Here is a 19001-nt window from a genome sequence, read left to right as displayed (position 1 = left end):
ACAACTGAACAAGAGACAAGTATAAAATAAACAGGAGATGCAAATTCTCGACAAAGGTGAATTTGACCACTTCGTAAGTCAAGCTTGCTATTTACGGTTTGGCCATGGAAATGGTTATACTGAATGCAAGTCTTGGCTGAGAAACTAAATTTTATTTGGAAAGATACTTAATGGCTTAATTCTTATATGATGAAATCCTAGATTAGTCTTTTTTTTTTTTTCTCCCTCTCTCCATGTAAAACACCAAAATTCTAGAGATTTTGATATATAATGATGGCATTGTCAATAATCTGGCAAAAGTCCTATAAGCAATTTTTTGATTACAACGCAAACTAACAATCACTAAGCTATAAATTAACAAAAGCACAGTCTAAAAGGAAAACTGAAATAGCACTAGTCTTTCTCTGGTTATCTTGGTATTCTCCTAGCCAATATGTCATTTTAACATGCAGTTGGAATTGTGCGACCTTTGTTTTGCTATAGACTTCCCATGCTGGCATGATTATTACACATTGTCTCAAGAGTCTTAAAGAAGGCGCGCGCACACACACACATTAATATTTCAGTAGTGCTCAATGCATTTAAACTTGTTTCTTGTCGATACCAGTGCAATCATGTTTTGGTAAATCTCTTCAGGCTGTGATCTATAGATCTTCTGTAGAAGAATAAAGTTATGTTTGACGGTTTTCTTCCAACGTGTCAATTGATTCATCTTGAATTGTTTCTCTTAAAGCCAAGCCGACATATACGACAAGTACAACATATCAGACTCAACCACGGCAGACTGCAACTCAAAAGGCGACCCCAGTGCAGGTGACAACTACTCCTGCCACCTATGTCTACACCGCTACTACAACCCCTGCTGCTGCTACAACTTATGCTACACCTACATATGCTACGACAACCAGTTCTGGTTCTTATTCCGGTAAGTTCTTTTTTTTTTTTTTCTTCCACTTTTTTTGAATTCTCATATATACACTTATTAGGGTAGAAAGTCTTGGCTTAAACAAATCCTGATAGTTGGCATCTGAGGGTAATGACTAACAAAAAATAAAAATTTCCATTTGAGGGAATTAATTTAAACCTTAATTTTCTAATTTGATATGGCAGTTTTTCATGAGATGTTAATTGAACTAAAGTACATAATGTACTGGACATTCCCCTCCCCCCATTAAATTTCTATAATGATTGATGGTTATCTTCATTAAAAAATTTAATATTAATTTTCCTTCTAATTAATAAAGGTAATTTTATCATTTTTTTATTAAAAGGTTTTAATTTGCTATTTCTGCCTAATTCTAAATAGATTATTTCTACACGTCTGGCATAAAATAAATTAAACTTTTCAAAACATTTGAATTTTTATCAGTTTAGCTTTTAAGTGATTTGCTCAGTTTTTATTAGGGTCACATCCTCATTTTGAAACATTCTTTTATATTCATGTTTGTAAGCATGAACTCCTTCATGCATGCATATTCAATAAAATTGAATCTTTTGTCAATTTTCAAAATCAGTAAAAATTCAAACTTTAATTTTTTTTTTATATATATATATATATATATATATATATATATTTTGAAGCATTATAAATTTATATAACAATTTAAGGAAATTTTTTTTTTTTTTTGCTTTCATAGCAAATTGTGTGCCTATTATTAATTTGTTAATCTCGTTAAATTAGGATATTTTTTCCACACTGTTATAATTCTTTAAATCCCAACTTGTTTACAGAATCCAAGAAAATTGCATATAATTTTATTTTATCTGCATGTTGCTTTTACATTTTTATTCGACATTACAATTTCTTTACTTGAACGTACACAATTCAAAATGTTTGGCTACACAGTAGATATTACAAGATCTTTAAGTTGGATCTTGGAATATCTAATTTTCCTTTTATTCTATTTTTTTGTCCATGATAATTTTTGTTTGGAAATGTCACAAGTGTGACTATTATTTTCAATCCTTTTATTATCTTTCAATTTATTGTTGCCCTTTTACCCCTGCCTGTCTAAATACCACAGGGTTTCTTGTGTTCAACCTTGTGATGATTATCATTCGGCTAAACATTAGTAACCATGTGGCCTCCTTGATATATCTGCAACCTTTTAGTTGGCACATGTTATTTTAAAGAACAATCTCTTTTTGGATAGTGAAAAATCCAACAAATCCTATGGCACTCTCAAACAACTCGGAATGGATGACGCAGAACAGCTGGCCAGGTATGTTTTACCTATTCTTGAACAGTGATCAATTTGGGAGGGGGGTATGTATCTTCTGGGTTGATAATTTTTGGCCATATGAATAGTTTACTCCCATAACATTTGTATTATTAATTCTTAAATATTTCTTCCAAATACACAATGAAATAATTTATCAAAATTAGTTTATAAATTCATTGTCTGCAACAAAATGACTACAATGGTTAATAGACCATAAAACAAATCTCAATATGTAATTTTTTTGTTTTAATTTTTTTTAATTGATAATTTTCAATTGTCATTTTTATTTATTTTCAAAAAGGAATATTTTTTTTATGCAATTCTCTTCCCAAATATTTTTTGTATGCCTACTTAAAAAAGACAATATTAAACTTGCATTTCTTTGTTTTAAATGTATTATCATTGAAATCGATTGAGTATTGTTCCATTCAAATACAGAAACTTTGATATCCATACTTAGATTTTGTTGATCTTTAATTTTGTTGACAATTTACCATAAAATGTAAAATGTTTGAAAATTCTAAACGTGATTGTTTTTTTTGTCACTCAATCTCATGCATCATCATTTCACTATTCAGTAAATTTCTCGACTTCATTAGATGTTTCTTTTGTGTCTTAAAACAAAAGTTAAAGGAAATCTTGATAATGTCATCACACTGATTCTTTGGCTGATTCTCTCAAGTTCAACCCAATTCTTGTGAAAGATTTTTTAGTCCTATGATTTCCAAACAATAAATTATTGGTGTGACAAATAGAATTTTCTGTTGTAAAAAATATATTTAATTTACTTGTATCTGTTGTGGCTTTAATTTAAATCATAAATATATCATAACAAATAGAATTTTCACTTTGCAATTCTCTTTCAAATATAAGTTAGTATGGGATTTTTTATGGATTTACATGAATCCATTTTTTATTCCTACTTTTGAATCAATACAATCTGCAACCCCCCCCCTCTTAATTTTCATAAAATAAAGTTTATTTTTTGGTTCTTGTCCAGAATTTTCCTTATATAAATAAAAATTTGTATTATGTACATACTAACAAAAAACAAATTGTGTACCAAAAATCACATAAATTGATAAAATAAGGCAATCAAATTTTATGAGGATCTGATGAGTGACTCTCATCTGCCATTTTGAAAATAATTCCAAGAAACGAGAGATAATTAAAATTTGCAAGCTACATTGCAATGTTTGCAAATTCTCATTAATCACTTAAAAATGGTTTTCTTTATGAAAATAAACTGCTTGATCAATACATGTGATTGTGGTCATGAATTTCATACACCCATGAAACTTCCATCTTCTGAGCAAACCGGTTCAACCTGCCTACAGTACTTGATAAATTTCATTTTTAGAATATGATATTTTCGTTTTATCATAGGTATGTAAATCATACAGATTTTTCTTTTTGTTTTTTAATTTAGGGGGAATTGTGGACAAGAATCTATCTTTGCTATTTTTAATTTCTTAATTTTGCTTGATTTATGTTCAACATGTTAATGTTTTTATTTAGAATTTCTGCATGCATTTTTCTCTACACACAATGCACTATAAACACTTTTTTTACCTTAAATTTAATTATGTTCGCTATATTTTCATTTTGGCATGTATGCTATTGTTTTTGTTCATTTGTATTAAGGTAACTTTCATCTTAAGTGTTTTGTGAATTTGTCTAAATTAAAAGTGCTCAGCAATTTCTCATCTTATTTTAAAATGTTCAAAGGCAATTTAGAAATGCTTTAATTTTGAGATAATTTGAATTTGGTAAATGAGCAAAAATATTTCATGAAACATAAACGACAATTACAATATTTTACATATCATGTGATGTTAAAACAAATTTGAATTTAATATGGGAAAATATGTACAGATTTTATTTCATTTTACAATGGCAGTTTACTAAATAACAAAGTCAATCTGATTCGGAAAAAAAAATTTTTTTTAATAAAAACTTATTAATAACGTTCACAAAAGGTAAAAATCTTGTCAAGATCTTGTGTGAATTATTAAGTATCAAGAATAACAACTCTAAGTAGGTTCAAAAATAAAATGGGCAGTTAGCTGGAATAATTTTGGGTGGGAGGTTGAGGGTAAGCTGCTATTCCGGGGTAGACAGATTTCTCAATTCTTGACAGAATTTTAAAAAAATTAAAGAAGAAAAATGTAGTGCCCCATATGAGTCACTTTCAGATTCAGAAAAAGTTTCTCAACTGGCTTGAGAATTGATATGAATCTGGCAAAATCAAGACCCTGTTTGACTATGCCATTGAGTTTAGTGCCGGCACTGATGTTGAATCGGGGGGGGGGGGTAGTCAACAGTTTTTTACTGCAGCAATATTTGTGTATATGACATTAAAAAGAGCTTGTTGTAAGACAGCAAGCATGATAATGTGTTCTCTAAAAAAAAATTCCCAGTAATATCAAAGAAATGGAAGCGATGTGTGGCACAGCAACTGCTCTTGGACAGACAATTCGTGTTGGTTACAACTCTGATCAGTGAAACCAGATTGACTGGGTGTCTATTCCAGGTTGATTGCTATTTTAGATTGCTCAACTGTCGAAGATTTGCATTTGTCCAAGTTGATAGAATGATTGAAAATTGGAAGTTAATATATACAGAAAGAATCTTAGTGTGGAAATAGCTGCACTTTATTTTAGTTGATAAATGAAGGCTAATGGTGTATGTCGACGTTTTTTTATACTTTCATTACTATTACATTACCTTGGTTGCAATATCTACAAGCAGTACAAACTTGGGTATCTTAAATTTATAAACCTAGATGGAATTTCAAACTCCTTAAATTCTTTAGTTTAAAATTTGTTAAATTAAAATTAATTCTATTAGGAGTGCATTAAAACTGTAAGAAAGATAAATTTAGTGGACATTTTTGAATTGTAACTGAAGTACAGTAAAACGCAGGGATACGGTGACCCTAGGATATGGTTTTTGCAGGTAACGATGCGAAATACAATGTTTTTCCGGACCCTTGTTACAGTATTTGCCTCGCCTTACAGTGTTATTTATAATATTTGATTATATACATGTCTATTATATAATGTACTGTATTTTGTTACTAATTTTTTGTATCCTGTATTATCAAAGATTTTTCATTTTGAACTAAAGGGGTGTAGGTTAAAATGAAATTCACCTGTGGATGATATAACTTCTGCTTCTAGTGAATTTTCTTTCAGTCTATTGATATGGTTTCTCTTGGTCTCATTTTATGTAAAGATTGTATATATTTTTGTCTGTTTTTTTTTTCTCTTTTTCATTTGGTAATAAGGTTAGTTTTAAAGTCGGAGCTTATTATGATTATAAAACCTTTTTTGTGACTAAGCTTTTGAGATAATCTATATAATCAAAGTTCTGTCTATTCGTCTGTTTATGGAGTTGTAGGGTTTTAGGTAGATCCTTATATGTATATTCTAAAATTACCTAGGTTTTTGGGGGTATGTATAGTTCATTTTACAAAAATTTACTTCAGATAAATTTTCATATACCCCCCCCCCTACACACACACACACACACATAATCAGTGTCAAATACACATTCAGCTTCACCCCAAAAATGTAATTTCTTAAAACTGCATTCAATCCTCTGCTAATTTGTAATGTTTTGGAAGTATCCAAAGATTTTTATTGAATAAGGATAATTTCATGTTTTCCTATTTTTTTGTTCTCACATGCTTCTAAAGACCTGTTTTACTGACTCGTGAATATTTGTTTTGAATGCAGGTTATGATGCCGCCCTCTACTCTGCGGCCACTTCCTATTACCAGCAGCAACAACAGCAGCAGCAGCAGGCCAAGACTACAACCAATTGGAGTTTCAAGAAAACTACCTCGTTTGGGCAGAAAATGCAGAAACAGAAACCACCACCGAAACAACCCCAGTTGCATTATTGTGATGTCTGTAAAATCAGTTGTGCTGGACCACAGGTAAAAAAATGGATTGTGTCTCTTGCTTATTAGAGGGAAGAGTGTTGAACCAAATATTTTCCCTACTTCTGTTATATATCACAGAAGTAGGGAAATATTTGCTTCTTGTCTATATTAACATTTTTTAATCTGTATGGTGTACATACCTGTAAAAAACTGAAAATGTCATGTTCCAAAAATAACAAAAATGATTTTTTTTTTAAACTAAGAAAATCGTTTTTAAGTGATTAATGGAATTCTTAGGCACATAAATCTTGCCAGTTTGAATAATGTTGAGATAATTTTAAGATTGGTTTAAAAAATGTCTATAAAAAAATTTTAAATCACTAAACTGCATTTCCTTTTCATTGTAAACACGCTGGTCATTTTAATGTTTGTGTTACCGGTTTTAAAAAAATCCATTTGAGTTTTCAAACTTTGAAAGCAATTTGGAGTTATTTTTACATTGTTGAATAGAAATTCATTTAACGTGATTTTAGAATTAAACATCTTGGAAGCTAACGTTTAATAATTTCATGATTAGAGATTAAAACAATTAGTTTTTATTAGCTTTTTTTATTTACTTCAGTTTGTGATGAGAGTGTTTTTTTAAAAAAAGAAAGTTTTAGAGGAAGATAAAATTTAGACAATATCGGGACATGTGTGCTTTGATGGTATAACCACATTAAAAGAGTGAGTTATAGGGTGAAACAGTTGAGATAGCAAGTTCAATTCCTATGGAAAGACCAAGAAAAACATGGCATGAACTGATAAAAGTAGATCCAAAGATGAAGATCTGGCCAAAGATAAATTCATTGGGATTTGATTTCTTAAAGCTGTTTGAACACATGCCAGTTTGACCAAACCCTATTGTAATTAACTTTTTAAATTCTATTTAAAAAAAAAATGATTCCCAAGCAATGGCAGATAATTATAGTTAGTAATCTAATAATTAAAATTCAACTTTACTCAATTGATAATGAACTTTCTATAGGTGTTTATTAGTTACGTTGTATATTGTTTAGATATTGTTTGCTTATTAAAATCTGTTTCTAATTTTATTGCAATTTGTTTCTTGTAGACTTATCGAGAACACTTGGAAGGTCAAAAACATAAAAAGAAAGAAGCTGCTTTAAAAGCTGGTGGCACTACCCAACCTGTTGGCCGTGGACAGAACCAATTGCGTTGTGAATTGTGTGATGTAACTTGTACAGGAGCAGATGCGTACGCTGCACATATCAGAGGATCAAAACATCAGAAGGTAATCTTTTCTTTGCAATTATTGCAGCTTTTCTTGAGATCCTCATAAATTCGAGGACATTTAATTTTAAAATCATCTAATAACTCGTTTAGATGCTGATTGGGAATGTTTCATTGCAAGAAATCTTTTCGTTAGAGAGATTTATAAATTCTTTTCAAAGCTTGTTTTTTTTTTTTTTTGTTTTTGTTTTTTTTTTCATAGTGGATAAATTGTTTGGTAAAATTCAGTTGCAAGTTACACTTGTAGAGGTTTGATCCTCAGTGCAAATAACACTCAAAATACAATCGCAAATTAAAACTTCTACCCAGTCATGGTTGATGGAATGAGAGCATGCGACCTGAATTAAATAAAGGATTCCATTCAAAATTCCATCCAGCTTACTAAGTTCAACAAGATACACCAAAAGAAAGTCAGAAGTTACATAAACAAAAAAAATTGTAAAAACAACACCTGAGATGAGAGCAGTAGTCTGAATAATAAGAATCATTAATTCTCATCACAAAATGTAAAGATAGAAATAAAATGAAAACAATATGGTTACTTTAAAAATCTATAAATCTTATTTGTTTTTTTTTGGGGGGGGGGGGTCACTTGGATGTTTCTTAATTTGTTCCAATAATTTAATACATGCTAAGAAACAATTAAATAATCCAGTGTTTTTTTTTTTTTTTGAGAAAAATGTTTTAATTTTTGAGAGATCTTTTCCTGGACTTTCATCAAAAAGGAATAAATTCCATCTCTGTTAAATCAGGAAAAAATAGTCGTATTGGAGCTGAATTGTCCACTGCTTCCTGTGATGATTGCTCTTATTGAACAAAGTTGCTACCACCGCATCTTGTAAGGAAATGGTGGCTGACATGAACTCTGCAACATTCTGACTAATCTATGTTGCTGGCAATGCAGAGGGGTTGTTTTACTGCGCAGTTACAACGTTGCTATTTTGAATGCAAGATTAATGTACTGGCAATTGTTTCTCATAACCTGTTCATACTTTTGATTATCTTGGTTTTGAAGTGACTGTCAAAAGACAGATTCACAATGATTTCATAAACAAACAATGCTGCTGAAAAATAAAAACATTTTCATGAAATTAAGGCGGAATTATACTTGTAAATACTGATGAAATGTAGGAAATGACTCGGTGCTAGATCTTTCATGTTTATATATATATATATATATATATATATATATATATACACACAGTAAGTGGTGTGCTGTAGGTATTGGCACAGTGTTAACTTCTGTCATGGCTACTGCATCACTTTAACTTATACCCTAGGGAAAAATATATGAATTCATATCCTTTTTCTATCTATGAATTAAATAAAGTTAATTCAATTAAGTAGACTAGACTTTAAAGCCTTGCACAATTTGTCTTGGACAAGAAAAACTTGCGATTAACATAAGTCATTTTCTGCTTATCTTTTAGCATTAACTTCAGTCCTAGATATCTCCTTGTCATCTAGTAAAGCAATTGGAGATTGCTTTCATATATACTTTCCGCGCAAATCAAGCTTGTAGGGTTTATCCATTGTCTGCCAAGACTGAAAAAATACATATTAAAATCTGTTTTAAAAGTGTTTTAAATTTTTCTAGGTGTTGAAACTCCACACAAGGCTTGGGAAACCAATCCCTTCAACTGATCCAGTTGTTGTGTCCCCTGGTCAGGGAGCTGGTTCTACTTCTGGCACTGTTGGCACCACCCCAACAGCTTCCAAGTCTGCCACCAGCCCAACCCAGACATCAACTGCTGCCGCCACATCAACAAGTGCGATGTCCACATCCTCTGTTAAAACATTGACCAAATCTACAACTGCAGCCACCACGATTGCGGGACAAAACTCTCAGACAATCAAGAAAGTCATGGCCACTCCGAAAATAACATTTGTGGGTGAGTTGTTAGAATAATAATTTTTGGAAATTTTTTTGTTCTCCTCATTATCTCATTTAAAAATCTTAAAACCCACACTGCACCCAACTTTCGTTGCTGTATGAAATTCATGACATATCGGTTCTCATCACCAAGGTAAGCGACACTGAATCCTGTTATTACATAGATGGGTGACCATTTGAAAAAAACAGCTCTTCCTGAGTTTTTAAATATATATAAATAAAAAAATAGTTTTGGAAGTTATTTACATCCAATGATTTGATAGAGTAAAAACATTAGTAACAATTATAGTTTTATAATGCTTTTGTTCAATTCTTTAATGATCAAACAATAAATTCATCATGACATAACTTTCAAAATCCTCTTTAAAATGTCTCATAGATGCGATTAGTTTAATAGTTTTTAAAATTTCAAAAAAACTTTGGTATCCATCATGTATGATATTATATATACACACGGTAGCTATCTTGCATCTTATTGTTCATGAATTGACATTAACTAAAGAAATTCCAACCCCAACCTTGAATTATTTGCAGCTTATGATTGTCTAGTGTGAATGTAGACCCCACAATGTTAATGTAAAAAGGAGGTGAGGAGTGCAGCCTGGATTTCTGAAGTTTAATTGATGTTTAGGTTGATGAAATTGTTGTTTTCCTAACTGGAACGTTTATCTCATTTAACTTTTTTAAAAACTTATTAGGTGGAGCCCAGTTGAAAACAACAGGAATGAAAACAGATGAAACGAAGGTTGAAAAAATGGAAGTCAAAGCAGAAACTGCTGGCACAACTGAAGAAGGAGGTGAATTATAGATTTTTTTTTTTAAATCTTATTTTAATCACAACTTTCAATGTACATATAAAATACATTATTAAATCATTTACTATTTTTTCTTTTAGGCAAAACTGATATGGATGAAAAACTTAATCTTCTTGGCGAGAAAGATTTCCTTCCTGTTGGTAAGTTTTTTTTTTTTTTTTTTGCAGAAATTAATTTCTAAACAGATTTACCCAACATTAACTCTAACATAATACCTGGGAAAGTACTGAGGTTAAGCGATACAATTGCTGTTCTTTTAGTAATCCACTTCAATGTATTAAACAACTATAAATTGTAACATGTTGGTAAGCAAAATAAAAAACACATTTATTAGGTAAAAACTAAATGCAATCATTTACAAGCACATTCAAAAATGCTATTGGCTTTGCTCAGAGCAGTTCTCGACAACTGATATGTAGACATACATAGTTATAAAAGGTTGCTCTGAGAAAATTGGAATGTGCTTCATTGTAAATGATTTTGTTTTTACCTAATAAAAAAAAATATATATATATATACTAAAGCCAACTTCAAGATAGATTTGTTTCTCTGAAGCTTTTTTTCTGGAGATTTTAAATTACATGATGCATTAAAAAAAGGGTATATTTTAACATAAGTGAGTCATCTCTTATGAGATCATTTTCACTCTTGATGTACATTTGATAACTTATTTTATACAGTGTCTATTACTCCTTTCCACTATTCTCTGTTAATAAACAGATAATAGTGGAATTTTACCTCCTATCTGTATATTGATAAAGAGACAGCGATAACAAGCTTGTGAAAGTGTCAACTACTGCTACTCTTTTTGTGCCAGTTTCTCTCACTTTCCCTCCTTTTGTTTCTTTTAAGCCTCATTTCTTTCATATATTGACAGAAAGGTAGCCAGAAGATGAGATCAGTAATACTATTTAAGTGAAAGCTGGATAGGGAAAGATATAGCAAAAAGTGACCTTTTCTTTTTTTTTATTTAACTCACTTTGCAAACTCCTGCTTCAAATATTTAAATTTGACTAGATGGATAGATTTTTCTAGCATACATATGTAAACATATCTCTATATCAAGTTAGATGAGGATTCATTCCTCGATTGCTTCACTAATGATTCTGAATTTTGGAACTCTGCTGCTAGGTGTTAGGGGCTGCGATGTAGGCTATATTTAGTTTTGCATTTACAGGATGGAACCTGTCCATAAAAAATGGGAGTGGGGATATACGATTGTATTTACTAGTGTATCCAGTTTTGTCATTTCTATTATTACATAACCACAATGATATTTTCCTTGATAAACTTTGTAGATTTCATGGAGATATTAACTGTGTATCTGTACCAATTTATACATTTGTTCATGATGGCAGCCTTTAATCGCTGTTAAACTAAATGTTTCTATTTGACTAATGTGTTCATATGAGTCCAGTAACTATTGCTGGATATGTTCACGAAAAGACTGCTTGTCTCATTACCTTCAAAATATAAGCTGAAAAATTACCATTAATTTTCTCTATTAAAATTATCAAAACTAATAATTTACAAACCAGGCTTATTTTAACTCTAAAATACTATTTTAATTTATGCAAAAATCTCACCTTGGTAAAATACATGTTGGCTATTTTGTCTTTTCAGGTCATGAATATATCGAAGAGGTGAAGAATGAGACAGGCAAAACCGTTAGTTTCCATTGCAAACTCTGTGAATGCAAGTTTAATGATCCAAATGCTAAAGAAATGCATATGAAAGGTCGAAGACATCGTTTGCAATACAAGGTTTGTGTGTGCATTGATTTTTTTTATGATTGTGAATTGACACTGAAAATTTAAATGAAAAAAAAAATAAATGAAGCTCGTTTGAGTTCTTTAACAACTTATTTTTTATACAAAATGTTTTCTCTTTTAGAAAAAAGTTGACCCTAACCTCCAAGTCGAAGTGAAACCTAGCATTCGTGCTCGTAAAATTCAAGAAGATAAATTACGTAGGCAGACTCAGAAAGAAGAATTCTGGAGACGGAGAGAAGCAGAAGATCGCTGGCGCGAGGAGATGAGGTAATGAAAAGAATTTTTTTAAGGTTAACATTAAAAGCATTGTTTTTCTCTGCATTCAAAAAGCTGAGCACATTGTAAACATCAGCTGTTATTCTAATATTTTCATTAAATGAATTCTTACGTGTACATCTTTTGCTTCTGAATTATGAGCAGAGGCTGGTTTGCCAGCATTTTGATCTTCTAATCCCAAATGTTGCAAAACAGATAGAATCCATATAGACTGACTTGAAACAACGAATTTATCCAAAGCAAATGGCAAGTATCTTGAATAATGTAAATAAAATACTTAATAAAACTCACTTTTAAGTAGAAACTAGAGTTGTGAAAATCCTAAAACAATCATGGTCATAGTTGCCGCATTCAGCCTAGATCAGTTCGGTCGGCTTTTTCCAACAAGTTCATCACGTCCCAAGCACTGGCTTAGTGGGCACAATGCTACAAGGCTGCTTCTGTTATAAGTGCAAGCCATTTGCAGTTCCAACAATGGACCCCGTTAAAGTGAGAGCCCAGAATCAGTTCAGCATCTTGCTTCATGTCTTGAGCCAGATTTTAAGTTGCCCATGTTGACATTTCTTCCAGAATGGTAATGCTGGGTAAAAGATTTCACAGATGAAGTCACTTGGGAGTCGTTGAAGGGCGTGGCTAAATCAATGAAGGCGTCTGATAAAAAGTTTTTTTTTTAGAGGGAATGGATCTTGCAGTGAGTACAAACTGTACTGTTGGATATAAGCTGTTGCTAGCTGACATGAGGAATGCAGCATATGCAGTGATGGTTAGGTCATTGTATTCAGATTGTGCAGGTAGCCTAACTGGAATATTGAACACCATTCACTGTAAAAATATATCCAGATTGATTGTGGTAATGTTACTTTTGCCAGACAATACTTTATTAAGTGAAATATTAAACATTTAAAACCTCATTATATGCAACATCACTCAAAGAATCTAAGGCATCAAATATTGATATTTACTTTCTATCCTTTCCAGTGTGTTAGACACAAGGTCAAGCGTGGGTTTGATGAAATTGTTTCTGTGAAACAAACTAGTTTTGAACATGGAACAGTTAGGTCTTCGGTCAATGTTGTTAACCACTTGATCACCATCGTGAAATTTTCCTACAATGGACAGGCTATTGTGATAGATCGTAATAAGTTCAGCTATGCAAATCATATATATCCAATAGTATGTTATACTAAAGAAAAATAAACCCTTGAACAACATTTTCAGAATCAAAAAAACACCTCCGAAGGTAGTAAAAATATAGGGTACATCAAAGTATTGTTTTAAAAAATTATTTTTCAAATATATTTCTAAAAATCTGTCTGTTTTATTTCAGAATGGAAGAGGAAATGTATTGGGGAGAGCGTCGTCATTTTGAGGAAATTGAATATTACTCTCCATGGCATCGTAGGTCTGGTCATCCAGGTGGTCCCATGCCTCCTCCCCCATTTCCACAACGGCCCGGTGCTAGCGGCCCTCTTGGAGTTGGTACTTCATCGGTATGTTATCTTTGTTCATCAGTATCTTGCATTTTATTTAATCTTTCCTTCTCCTTTTATTTCCGTGTAATTTGACAAGCATGAACCTTCTCTTGATGATATAACATTGATAGGTCTTGTTTATTATTTGACAAGCATGAACCTTCCCTTGATGATATAACATTGATAGGTCTTGTTTATTATTTGACAAGCATGAACCTTCTCTTGATGATATAACATTGATAGGTCTTGTTTATTATTTGACAAGCATGAACCTTCCCTTGATGATATAACATTGATAGGTCTTGTTTATTATTTGACAAGCATGAACCTTCCCTTGATGATATAACATTGATAGGTCTTGTTATCAAATTTGAAATGACATTTTAAAATAAAGCTTGATTAGTATTTTTAATTCAGCTCCCTTGAGGAGTTCAGTTTTGATGCAAATTCCTTTTATTTTTTCACAAAGGAAAATGTCAAAATAAAAATTTGCATTATCTTTTAAGGAAAAATATTATGAAAAAAAAATTTAAATATAAAATAAACTTGTTCATTATTTCATTGCTATGTTGTTACAAATTTTTTAAATTTTTTTTCCTTCCAGCATTTACGGAAACCTGAATCTTCTGATGACAGACACGTTATGGCCAAACATGCCAGTATCTACCCAACCGAAATAGAAGTGAGCTCATTTTTTTCTGTTATGTATGGGGTAGGGGGTTACCTGTTTGACATTTAGTGTTCTTGGCATGGATCTCCAGCTGAAACCATTTGTTAGTTTTCAGGCTAATGACTTTAGGAAAAGCACACATTTCCTAATTTTTCCTTGCTATGGGTTAAATAGCACTATTATTAATATTGTTCGAATGCCATGCATAATTAACATCCACTGTAGACTCCTGAACTGCTCATGTGGTGTACGGCATTATCGTTGATAATGCAATAAAACAATATTTATTGAAATGTCAGTTATGAAATTCTTGCGGGGTTTGAAGCGGATAAATATTTGCAGATTTGTGTTTATAATTTCAATCTGAAAAGTAATATCGTTTTTGATCTGACATTTTATAATACATTTATATTGATTAAAAAGCATCACTTTATATAATTGCTTATGATTTTTTTGTTTGGCTTAGATTTATTGTAATGCAAAATAAAAATGAAAACTTTACCTCAAACTTTTTAAAACAAAAACGTGCATTGATTAACCAATTGAAGAAAAGGGCACATGTTTCTTTGATTGGTGTGTGGGTGTGTGGTATGAGGACCAGGAATCTCTCCCTTGTGGGTCAGCTGTAATTCAACTTAGAATCTGGACCGGTATTCTACCATTTTGATGACTTAGTTCGTTGTGGCTTGGCACAAAAATGGTATACTTTCTAACAATAAAAATTTTTTCCTGTATAATATTTAATGAACGGTTTGGAAAGTAAATCAGTTTTGTATTCTAATATACAGAAATGTAACTTTCATTTTTACCTTGACCTTTTACCCAGAACTGATTTAATGTTGGGATATCTAAGATTGTGTTCTGACCAAGTTTTCTGCTGATTGTGCAACCAATGTAGACACTAGGCTGTAAACAAAGAAATTCTACCAAAAACACAACCTCCTCCATGGCAGAGGTAACAAAAAGCCTCATGTGTCTTGTCTTTTTATTGCAAAAAAAAAAAATAAATAAAAATAAAAAAATTAATTTTCCACTGACACATTTGGTAAAATAAAAACATGTCAGATGAGAAATGATTCAGGTGCAAATAGTGTGCATCATTATGACAATTCTTTAAACAACTTGAACAAAATATAGGTTCAAATTTTTTATTGGGATTTTACATGTACAGTTCTCCGTTCATAGCGGACATTGATAAACAGCAAAGAATGTTTAATTTATAACTTGATTTGTGGATTGGAAAAAAATAAGGAATGAATAAAACGGTTAGTGGCGGGGAGTTATATATTAGTATGCATTTTTATATATATATATATATATGTATATATATATATGTGTGTGTGTGTGTTGTATCAGCATTCTGATAGGCATGTAATGAAAAATATTTTCATTGACTGAAAGTAAATGTAAAGACTTTGATACTGTCGTTTTAAAAAAAAATATCTTTTTTTAAGCTCCAGGCTGTCCAAAATATTGTGTCCTCCTGTGAAAAGGCATTAAAGTTTGTGTCCGACCATTTAGCTGAAAGGTAAGAATTTTGTATTTAACTTTTAATCTGCAATTATAAAATTCATATTTTATGTATTTAAAAAATGAAAATCTATTTCTAAATGTTTTCTTTTTTAGTGATTTTAGTCCTAAACCAGAAGAACCGGCACCAAACGAAACCAAGAAAGACAATACAAAAGATAGGTGAGCTTTCTTTCTTTATCTCATATGTACTTATATAATCAAAGAATATCAATTCTGAAATAGATTTTTGGGTGCATCCTTGCATTTTTAAAGCTATTCTTTCCCTTCCTGAGTTTATTGGTAATGGTTCTGCTTAGTTTATATAGGCATCAACTTTGATTATTTGGTCACGCATTTGAAATAAACTTTTCAGCATTAAACATGCTAATTCACTGCTTATTAAGAATTACACTAAAAAATACAGAAACATCGTTATGATGTATGTACTCCTCACAGAACAAAGATGTCATATCTCAAAAATCATGGAAATTGATAGTTTATATATATATATATATATATATATATATATATATGATGAGAATGGAAATAGTATTTTGACAAAATAGAGAAATAACTTAATTTGTATTATCAAAATCAACCTTATCTTATAATTAGGGCTAGGACAACGGATTATTCTTTGCATTGTCTTTACTCTCGAGTATATATCCGACACAGACACAATCAACCGAGAACCTCGTCACATAAAAACAGAAGATATCAATGGATATATACTTGAGTCAAAACGAAGAAAAGAATATGCTGTTGTCCTAACCCTACTTATTAAAATCACTAAAAATTGTAAATTTTTATTTCCTTCGTTTAAAAAAACAAAAACTACTTGATCAATTTGTGATTTTTTTTTTTGAATGACAGTTTCATCCCGTGACAAGTATATAAATCATAAGTATTTTTTAACAAGTTTAATTGTAAATAAGCACTTTTCATTTTTTCATTTTTTTTTTTTTAATTTAAAACAATAATGCTCTGTAATTTTAAATCTATTACAAAAGAACATTGGATTCTGGTAATCAGACCAAACAATATTAAAATACAAAGATTTTATTAGCTATTTATGATTATAAGAATATTCAGTGCTTGTGCAGTATAAGAGGATGTCGGATAAATGCATTTTACATGAAAACATTACGTACTTACACGTCATGTTGAAATTAGTAAAAATCCTAAAAAATGATCAGGTAAAAAAAAATAATTACAAATAAAAGTAAAACCTATCGAATTATAATTTTATCATATTTTTTAATGTTGAAAATTTCTTTTAATCTAGTTTATGATTATGAGAAAATAATTGTAATTTGCCATTTTATTACAAAACAGGACAGACCACTAATATCTTTATTTTCTTTGTGGGTACAAAAACTAGTTCTAGTGGGTATTTGGTTGTTTTTTCATGATTTTTTAATTTTTACTAATTTTGATATGACATGTCAATACATAATGTTATCAAAAATGAATTTGTTTGAAATTTCATACTGCATAAAGCACTTTTTTTTTCTTTTTACAATGGAGTCACCACTTATCAAGATCTAAAGGTCATTCAAGGATAAGGGTTAATGTATGCAGTGTTCACTGAGACAACAATGTAGTAATCTTTTGTGGTGGAAAATATGTATAATTTGACGGCTTAATAAGAACTTGTTTACATTGGACTTGAAGACAACTATATTGTAGTCAGCTGGAAAGCAAGCCAGTGGAACGGTTTCACGGGTGGACAGTTCTAGGAAAGAAGCTTTGTTCATGGAATTAGCACTTAGATTTAGGCACAGATAGAGCATGGGGAAAATTGTTGATAGTGGTTGTAGCTAGATTAATAATTTTGTGAAAGTTTGATAAGGAGGGGACCCTAGATTGAAGCTTAGACATGCGCTTATGAAAATAACAATGGAGCAGAGATAGGTTTGCAACATCTTTTCTGTGGGAATGAAAGTGCAGGGAAAAGCGACGTCTACTGGGTTTCAAAACTGGCTTTGAACTTTTTGTGGTAATATAAGGTGCTTCAAGCAGCTCCTGATGTGGCAACCTTACTCCATTTTAGGACATACTTGGCTCTTATACAGACAGACGATTGCGTTGGGAAGGAGATACCTTCTGAGGCGGTGAAATGACACAACCATTTTTACAATGACCTTAGCTTTAGATTTTATATACGTATTCCATTGCAGTTCAGGAGTGAGTCAGATCAAAAACCTTCTTTGATAGCTATTCATATCAATTGGGGTTATATGGTGAAAATACAGAAGCTTGATTTTGAATGTGTTAAAATTAACTATTTTTATTAACCTGTTGCTCCATTGCACCCACGTGCTGAAGGTCTGAGGAGAGGGACTTTTACACATCTTTGTCATTGTTAACCTTTACAGTGTTGCCATAGATGGTAGTGTCACCCGTGTATATATTGATGAATAAATTTGGAATATGATTTTGGAAATCATTGAAGATGAGGAAGAGTTGGGCCCGGGATGAAGCCTTGGCGCATGCCAGCATCGATATTTTTAGCTTTGGACTTCTGCCCACTGATGACTTGTGTAAATCTATTGGAGAGAAAAGATACGATGGTTGAAGATGTCCAGATATTCCATAGCTGGAAATCTTAAATAGACCTTAATGCCGAACCCTATCAAATGCTTTTAATGTCTATTTGTCTTGAGAGGAAACTCCTGCCTATTCGCTGATCTTATGCGAAATTACAGTCAATACATCAGCTGTAGATCTTGCAAGATGGAAACATTATTGCTTATCACTGAGTAGGTTTTTGCTAAATTTCTCCAACAGATTCAAGTAACTTATCACACATAGATTAATTAGTCTGTATTGAGATGCAAAAGGCTGATCAAGTATTTATAAATAACTAGGCAAACTAATTAGGTTTTCCAAGGTGTTGGGAAGCAATTCTCCTTTAGGCATCGAACAGCTTTGCAAGAATAAGTCTAGTTCTGATTGCGGCTTTTTGGGTACTATAACTGGAATATTGTCAGAACCAGTTGCTTTGCTGGCATCAAGGTTTTTTATGAGTAGCAACATCAAACTGATATATAGATGTTGCTCAGATTCTCTTCATATTAAGAGGAAATTTGGGAAGTAGGTTACCCTGATCGCATAGGGTTGAGGAGTTTGCTGCAAAGTTTTTGGTTTTGTCAGTTGCTGATGACATCACTTCAGGCTCGTTGA

At 31.5% G+C, this 19001-nt stretch overlaps 1 protein-coding gene across 26 annotated transcripts in view; it reads left to right on the top strand.

Annotated features, from left to right (window-relative positions):
- The window catches only part of LOC145270147 (zinc finger RNA-binding protein-like), a 167912-nt gene that overhangs the window by 130511 nt on the left and 18400 nt on the right, over positions 1-19001 (top strand). For 12 of the 26 annotated variants that reach the window (XR_013865313.1, XR_013865312.1, XR_013865310.1 and 9 more), the window contains 13 exons: positions 734-925; positions 2154-2222; positions 5963-6165; positions 7226-7405; positions 9002-9296; positions 9997-10095; positions 10194-10253; positions 11737-11876; positions 12007-12152; positions 13489-13651; positions 14238-14315; positions 15758-15831; positions 15930-15995. Coding sequence is in view for 19 of the 26 variants with exons in the window: in XM_080125766.1 (XP_079981892.1) it covers positions 734-925; positions 2154-2222; positions 5963-6165; positions 7226-7405; positions 9002-9296; positions 9997-10095; positions 10194-10253; positions 11737-11876; positions 12007-12152; positions 13489-13651; positions 14238-14315; positions 15758-15831; positions 15930-15995 (1765 nt within the window). In the remaining 7 variants the exon portion in view is untranslated. The remainder of the gene's footprint in view (positions 1-733; positions 926-2153; positions 2223-5962; positions 6166-7225; positions 7406-9001; positions 9297-9996; positions 10096-10193; positions 10254-11736; positions 11877-12006; positions 12153-13488; positions 13652-14237; positions 14316-15757; positions 15832-15929; positions 15996-19001) is intronic. The other 14 variants (XR_013865315.1, XR_013865314.1, XR_013865311.1 and 11 more) reach the window with 3 other exon arrangements.

The sequence above is a fragment of the Euprymna scolopes genome, chromosome 4, assembly GCF_053919585.1.
Source record: "Euprymna scolopes isolate OS-2025 chromosome 4, ASM5391958v1, whole genome shotgun sequence".
NCBI classification, from domain to species: domain Eukaryota; kingdom Metazoa; phylum Mollusca; class Cephalopoda; order Sepiida; family Sepiolidae; genus Euprymna; species Euprymna scolopes.
The sequence above is the reverse complement of the archived record's forward strand: the minus strand, read 5'-3'. Positions and strand labels throughout refer to the sequence as shown.